At 37.6% G+C, this 8,328-nt stretch overlaps 1 protein-coding gene across 1 annotated transcript in view; it reads left to right on the forward strand.

The window, feature by feature from the left end:
* Window positions 1-8,328, forward strand: part of LOC107685722 (kazrin-like) — a 149,560-nt gene that overhangs the window by 138,292 nt on the left and 2,940 nt on the right. Inside the window, exons 8-13 of the mRNA XM_016482419.1 lie at window positions 14-147; window positions 1,373-1,499; window positions 6,220-6,419; window positions 7,251-7,369; window positions 7,450-7,681; window positions 7,779-7,880. Of these exons, the coding sequence (XP_016337905.1) occupies window positions 14-147; window positions 1,373-1,499; window positions 6,220-6,419; window positions 7,251-7,369; window positions 7,450-7,681; window positions 7,779-7,880 (914 nt within the window). The remainder of the gene's footprint in view (window positions 1-13; window positions 148-1,372; window positions 1,500-6,219; window positions 6,420-7,250; window positions 7,370-7,449; window positions 7,682-7,778; window positions 7,881-8,328) is intronic.

Raw genomic sequence — 8,328 nt, forward strand, 5'->3', positions numbered from 1 at the left:
CCTGCCACCTCAGCTGCTTTGAGGATCAGTCCCTGTCACTCCCGCCAGCCCTCCATCATCTCTGATGCCTCGGCTGCCGACGGCGACCGCTCATCCACCCCGAGCGACATCAACTCGCCCCGCCACAGGACTCACTCCCTCTGCAATGTAAGAGCTGCCTGGCACCCCCGACCAAGTAATCAGCCTTCCCAACTTGTTTTTATCTCCACCTTCACTCTTCTCAAATATTAAGTCCCTGTGCTGCTCATTAGCATGGCTTCAGGGGCCCATTTTGTCTTGATGGTAGTTCATTCAGATAAATCAAAAGATACAATTTGTACCTGGGAGAATTAGCTGTGCTTCACAAGACTGAACCGAATACGTTTTACACATTTGGCTTGTAGAAGCCAATGTTAATTAAGTATTATTTGTATACTATTATAGTATTTATACAAATTTCAAATTAGCTTTTATTTTTATGTTTATTTATCTATTATATTTTCAATTTTCATTCAGATTTTTGTCATTTCTATTCTTTTTTTATATAGATTTTCTATTTAGGTTTAATAATCAGTTAGTAGCCAGAACAACATTTCTGATTAAGTGTTTTAAGTTTAAACTTTTAATCCAATAATTATATCTTTTTTTTACTTATTTTTAATAGGTTTTATACCAAAATGTTTTAATACTAAATCTTACATTATGAGGCACAAGGGGCTTTGCTATATTGTAAATATAGTCATGGCTAAAGCACAACTTAAAGTGGATTGGTAGGTTTTAGTTATCAAACATCATCAAGGACCCACTATCCATTTTATGATAGTAAATATGGGATTTTCATATGTGTTAGAAAATAAAAAAACATCTTAAAATGCCTATGCTGGATTGCAGGTCTTAACTGGTCTTCCAGACTGGTTGTTGTGGTCTGATTACTGGTTTTAGAGGGATTTCAGGTACTTTTCAGCAGCTCTGGCAGGAAGACCAGCTTAAACCAGCCAGGACCAGCAAACTAACTGATTGCATCAGCTAGTGGCATCTTGTTAACACCCCTCAGCAGCTTTTATTTTAATCTTAAATTTAGCATTTTTGGATCAAATCATACAAAAAATGGCTTATGCTAACCAAAAGTGTGATTGGAAAACTGTAGTATGTATCATGTTAAATGTTTGTGAGTATACAATCTCACAATCCAGAATGAGAGAATGCAAATAAACCCAATTTGGAGCGTGTGGACCCCTGAAGCGGTGCTGATGAGAGAGGGCAGACATTCCTGAGATTCCTGATGAAACCACATGACTGACCTGCCCCCATATGTCCACCATTACTTTTCTATTCTCTCTTCTCCTTCCTCTCTCGCTGTCTCTTTTTCGGCCTTTTCTTGTTCTTGCTTCAGTCCATGGAGGACCTCGAGGACCAGAAGCGTAAGAAGAAGAAGGAGAAGATAAGTCTCGGCTCACTTTCTCGAGTGTTTGCCCGGGGAAAATCTCAACGCAAGTCCTTGGATCCGGGCCTGTTTGATGGTACTTCCACCCCTGATTACTATATAGAGGAGGATGCTGATTGGTGATAGTGCTATTGTGTGTGTGTGTGTGTGTGTGTGTTTGAGTGTGCAAAAGCGTTTGTGTGTGCCTTCAAATGTATTCCCCATGAAAAATACAGGAAAGAGGAAGAACTGCTGCCTCCTTGAAATGTACATAATGACACTTAAAAACATCTATGTAAATGAAATATATATTTATATATGTATGCATATGTACATATGTTTACATTCATATAAATATATACATGGGATCATTTGCGTCTGAATATGTTTATGCTGTTATTATGCTTTATTTGTGGTAATATATGTCTCTTTTTTTATAAACTGGAAACTTGAATTACTGCTGAGCATTTGTAAATAGCAACTCTTGTGCACCTTGTATTTGCTGATGTCTTCATGTGGAATGCTTCTTTTTCATGACTGCTTTTACCATGAACCCAGAGCTCCAGGCTGTCTTCATACGCCATAGCATGAGGTCCATCTGAAAGATTTAAAGGTGCACTCAGTAGTTTTTTCCCTCATTAAAACATTTTAAATAAAGAGATGAGAGAAAAATATTAACATGATATGATCACATGAGATGCGAGCCTAATAAAAGCTGTTTAATTGTGCATGGAGCAGGTCACCGCATGGGGGCCAGCTAATATTACTCATTTTATTTAGGTAATCTACCTATTATCAGACACTTCAATCTTTTCTGGCTGAAAATGGCATTTCTACATGACATCTGTTAACTTTGTGTGACGCTGCATCCACACCACTACAGGGCAGCCAATGCAACGTTAACAAAAAATGACTGAGTGCACTTTTAATGTTTAAATTTACAATCTACTCAGTTACATCCAGATAGGATGGTTTTCTAAATGTTTGCCTTAAGCTGTTCATCTCAGTAATCTAATCACTGAGGAACATCTGCATAAAGGTGGGGTCACATTTATCAAAATTTGGCGAGATTTCACAGGCAAAAAGAGTTCCAAAGGCCATCGTCAATAGTGTAGCGATTCATGAAGCACAGCTCACACGCAAGTCACTTTCAAACCAGGCAGCTTTCTTTTGGTAAACGTGTTAAATTTGCGTGATCAGCTTTTGCCCTCACGTGAAACTCCTGATCACACGATTCCTATTGAAATGACTGGATCTCACCTGTGAGATTGCATCAAGCAATGTTAAATGTGATCGCACCTTAACAGGTGAATTTTGTGTGTTTACCTCAGAGTTACACTCAGACAGCTGCCAAACCAGGATAATGATCATTTGAAAGTGAATATTTTATTATGTATTATGTCTTCTTGCAAGACTGCACCAAGGATCTTTTTAATTTTGACAAATGTGAAATGAAACCCTCCCAAAATCTATACTTTATCGTCTGGAAAGACTGCATAAATTATATTTTAGGCAGTTTAGTTCCATTATGATGACAGATTACAAAAGGATGGAGTAATTCAGTTAGAATTGGACTGAAGTTACAGTATGTCTCAGACAGGCCTTGTCTGAATCGTTTTTGCGTGGTCCGATGTGACTGCCTCTTTTTGTTAAAAGACATGTAGCATTATTTATTAGACTGTTTCTATTTTAAAAACCACATATTTTATAACCTGTGAGGAGTTATGCTAGATTTTGAAGTGATATCGTGGAAGTTTGTTTCCACATAAATTATTTACACACAAATCTGGACTATACTTAAACTAAGGTGCTGACCTTACACCAGTAAAGTGCCAAATGGTTATAGTGCAGCTTGCAGTACAAAAGAAAATACATAGGAATCTTTTTTTTTTTTTTTGCTCTCTCAAGGGTGCAAATAGAATGCAAACTGAAGAACTCATAACACCCTGCTTGCATAACATTCTTTTCCATTAATGTTAAACCCAATGATGTCATGACTATAGTCTTGCTGACATATCACATATTTCTTTCCGTTTCAAGCTTTCCTTTGCATCTCGGTGGCACTGATTTTTATTTTTATTTTATTTTTTATTTTTTTGATCTTTTAAATTAAAATGAACTTCATTCCTCATGTCATTCTAATGAGTTTATGTTGTAAGGTTTGTAAAGTAGATTATGTCAGATATAAGATTAAATTTATTAAAGACCTTTATTTAAAGATTAGAAAAGAGGTCATTTCAATGAAACCAGACTATCTTTGAATTTACAGACAGACTTGTTGAGGAGGTTTTAACATTCTGGAGATTTAAAGAGGAAAAAAACTATTAAAATAAAACTTATTTTAAAATAAAAACACATAACCCAACATTCATGTGCCTTTCTTCTTGACCCTGTGTGTGTGTGTTTGTATGCGAGTTGTTTCCTCTTAACCCTCCTGTTCATGGGTTGCCGTGGTTTGGGGTGACCCCGCTCTACTCTTCATTTGTAATTACCCACCATCTGTGTTAACACGTGTCCTAACATCGTCTTACCTCAGTGGATGAGAATGCCCCAAACTCACTACATTCATAACTCATATGAATATGTCAACTGGAACAAGTCTATCATGTACACCCTTATCCAAAACATGAGCACGGTCATGTGCACCTCTACCCGAAACATCATCTCATGACCAACTGATTTTTATTTCATTTAGTTTAAGGGTCTATTTAAAAATGCTACACATTTATTGAGGATTATATCTTTATATATCATAAAAAGTACATTAAGTAGGTTTCCTTGATGAGAGTTTTCTATTTACAGCCTCGCGAAGGATGCTGGAGAGCTTTTCTACAGTAAATTCAGAGCGATTGGGTTTTTCCTTCTCATTACTTGAAAAGGAAACAGATTGCAATCTCCATTAAAATCCATTTTTCCACAAGCCAGCAGATGCTCTCAGATGTCTCGAACAAGGTCAAGGCTCTGTCTTTGCTTAGACGAGTGCCTGTTTCCTGTAAAGGTTCGAAATAGGTGTCCTCTGCCCCGATGCTCATCAGATAATGAGTTTTATAGAGGTAATTTTTTCAGCTAATTAAAATCTGACGAAGCCTTAAGAGAAGGATGATTCAGTCTGAACCCTCAGGGTGACTTCAATCTGGTTTTATACCTGCCAGGACACACTTTTAGCGTTAGGAGGGCTATATTAGACACCAAATAATCTAAATAATTAGCTGTACATCTAATTCAAACAGATTCAACTGAATATCGAGCACCTTAAAGGGGTCATATGATGCTGCTAAAAAGAACATTATTTTGTGTATTTGGTGTAATGAAATGTTTATGCGGTTTAAGGTTCAAAAAACACATTATTTTCCACATACTGTACATTATTGTTTCTCCTCTATGCCCCGCCTTTCTGAAGCGCGTCAATTTTTACAAAGCTCATCGGTCTGAAAAAGCGAGGTGTGCTCTGATTGGCCAGCTATCCAGTGCATTGTGATTGGCCGAATTCCTCAAGCGTGGCACGGAAATGTTACGTCCTTAACTATATTGTGATGCCTGCGGCAACCACATGTGACTCCGCTTCGATCCGGCGATCGACAGCGCAAAGTTGAAGTATTTCCTCAGCAACCAGCAGGGATCAGCTCCAGTCATGACGAAGCGATATCGTCCTCTTTTAGAATGCCAAACAAAGTAGTTTCACTTTCACAACGAAGCACACAGCGCCTTCAGGACATGGCGGCGGCGGCAACAATACTACAGCGAGAATAAAAGTTACGCCTTCTTTCTTTGCGTGAACATTTGGGCGGCGTTATGCAAATCTTCCCAGATAGTGACGTAGGTATGTGGGGGCGTGTTAGAACGAGCCGTTTTAGGTAGGTGTGGCTGACTCTTAACTTTTATAAAGAATATCTCTTTGGATTTGAGACTTTTGTCTTTGCAACTTTACAGATCTTCTTTATGCACCAAGAGCTTGTAACACTCCAAAGAGAAAGGAAATACTGAAATCGCATCATATGACCCCTTTAAGGATGACATCACTGCAGCAGCATTAGCTCAGCGCTTATAGCCACATGCTGGTATACACGTGAAACTACAGTTGTGGATTATACAGCGTTCATAAAATCTGGTGACTTTGGTGTGGTGGTTTAATGGTTTTAATGTGTAAAATATAATAAATTACAATATACTATAAAGAACTTTTATAATACACATTTTTTCTTTATGAATTTAAGCTTAAATGGCCTATTTAAAAAATGCTGTAGAATGAATTTTCATTCAGAAATGTTACAAATGACAAAAAATTACATTTTGAAATAGTATTTTCTTATAAAATGCACTCCAATCATTTTTATTTAAAAAACTGTTTTTACAGTGTAGTCAATGCACTATATAACAAAAAGGACTGTGACAGCAATGTATTTGTTTGTGTTATAGTAAACAATGCAGTAAAATGTTCTAGTTAGTAGATTAGCATAAAAAGCAAGTAAATTAAATGTTAGCTTCACACAAGATGGGGAAGGAGGTGGTTTTGTAGTAAATGTCTGAGGTGGTAAATGTGTCTGGGTTGTGTAAGGATAGATAAGGCCTGTCGATGTTGACCGCAGGCCTTATTATGTCCGTTGGTTCTCGCTAGAAAGCAATGAGTCATTTAAGAAGCATTTTAAGAGCAGAAAATACTGAAATGAAACAGGAGGATATGGAGGTGGGTGCTTTTCCTGACAGCAATAAAAAGCATTCATGTGCAGAATGGATAAGGCATTTTTGTTTTGCTCTCAACCCCTCTGAACCCCTTAAACTTGCCCCCCTCCTATTCCTGCCCCTCCTGACCAATCCAGACTCAGACAGCCTCTCCAGCCAGAACCATCCCAGCCTATCAGATGGTGAGGAGCAGCTGGAGCGGCTGCAGCAGGCGGAGCTAACACGAAGCAAGCCCATGTCTCTGTGGAGGGCAGTCACTGTGCAGGCCTGGCTGGAGGTTGTCATGGCAATGCCCATGTACATGCGTGCCTGCTCAGAGAATGTCAAGAGCGGGAAGGTAAATGGTTTTTTTTTGGCCAATTCTTACCATTCTTATCATGCATTTTATTTTAGCCCTTTTTAAGACAAGGTACTACAGAGAAAACCATTCTTTTTTTCCATGCACTGGTAAATTTTGAGATTTCTCTTATAAAGTGTCTTCTTTCAAACTACTGGAAAGAAGACATCCAAAATACGTATTTAAGTGTTTATTTTATTCAACTTTATCTATTTGCATCTGTAGATTTCAGTTACACTTTTTTCTGCCTTTTGACAGTATTTTCCGATTTTTGGAGTGATAAAAATAGATATCCAAAATCCCTCTGTAAAAAAAAAAAAAAGAAAAAGAAAAGAAAAAATTAGCCTGGCTTTATCCAGTGTTCAGATTTCTGTTCTGGACATTTATGCAAATCAGTGTTAATTTAATGAGATAATGCTTCATTTGCATATTTAAACAACATTTCAGAAAACTTGTAATACAAAACAATTGTCTTAATGTACTGTGATTAATCAACTGGGGAAAGTATGGTGATTTATTTTAGTTAAAAATGTACCCTATTTACCTGTAGTGTCTTACCTTAAAGGCAAAAATGCAAATAACCATAACTAACAAGCCATTTATAATCCTCTCCTTGATTAAGTGACATCCTAAGATAACATTCAGTTCAATCATTCAGTTTTGTGGCTGCTGATTAGTACTTTATCTTAATGTCCAACAAATATTTACTTCCCCGATGCTTAAATTGAGCCCTGACATTAATCTAGTAAATGATTACTCAGTTAAACCGGAATACCTTGAGATGATGTGATGTGATGTGATGATGTCACAGTGAGCTGCTTCCTGTTGCAGGTGTTGCTGGGGTTGACCGATGAGGACCTGCAGCTGGGTTTGGGCATCAACAGCCCCATGCACCGCAGGAAGCTCCGTTTAGCTATTGAGGACTACCGAGAAGCAGAGAATGGACGAGGGTGAGCGGCCACACAAACACACAGGTGGCACATATTATAGTGCTTTGGCATTGGTTTTGTGTTACATTTGTGACCCTCAGGCTTTCGAAAGCTGCTGATATGGATCATCACTGGGTGTCTAAGACCTGGCTGAGTGATGTGGGGCTTCCCCAGTACTCACAGGTCTTCCACAACCAGTTAGTGGATGGCAGAGTACTGAACTCTATCACAAGGAGAGACCTGGAGACCATCTTTAACGTCACCAACAAGTTCCATGTTACCAGCATCCTGTCAGCCATTCAGCTTCTGCAAATGCTCAACTTTGACAAAGAGGCGAGAATTTTTTGTATACACTGTTGCGTCCACTCTGAAAATATAAAATGTGAAGGAGTTGTTGGTGATATTGTAAAATATCATAACGTCTCTGCAGACTATACAGGCACGTCGTGCTCAGTGTGAAAATCGAGATCTGGATCCGGTGGTCTGGACCAGCCACCGTGTCATTAAATGGATCAGAGACATTGATCTTAAGGTAATACAAAGTTCATACAATTTACGCTACCATTCAAAAGTTTGGGGTCAGTAAGATTTTTTAATGTTTTGAAAGAAGTCTCTAATGCCAACCAAGACAGCATTTATTTAATCAAAATTATATAATAATAAAATAATAAAAAATATCGTAAAATGTGTAACACTAATACCATTTAAAATAATTGTTTTCTATTATTATATATTTTAAAATGTAATTAATTCCTGAGATGGCAAAGCTGAATTTTCAACAGACATTACGCCAACAATTAGTTGTGCTGCTTAACTTTTTTTTCAAGTTTTTTGTAACAATTTAAAAGTTTTTACTTTCAATTTTGATCAATTTAATGTCCTTGTTGAATAAAAAACAAAGTTAGAAAAAGTAATGTGTGTGTGTGTGTGTGTGTGTGTGTGTGTGTGTGTGTGTGTGTGTGTGAGATAAAAAAAAAAAA

Source organism: Sinocyclocheilus anshuiensis, unplaced genomic scaffold (genome assembly GCF_001515605.1).
Source record: "Sinocyclocheilus anshuiensis isolate Anshui unplaced genomic scaffold, SAMN03320099.WGS_v1.1 scaffold257, whole genome shotgun sequence".
Taxonomy (NCBI): Eukaryota; Metazoa; Chordata; class Actinopteri; order Cypriniformes; family Cyprinidae; genus Sinocyclocheilus; species Sinocyclocheilus anshuiensis.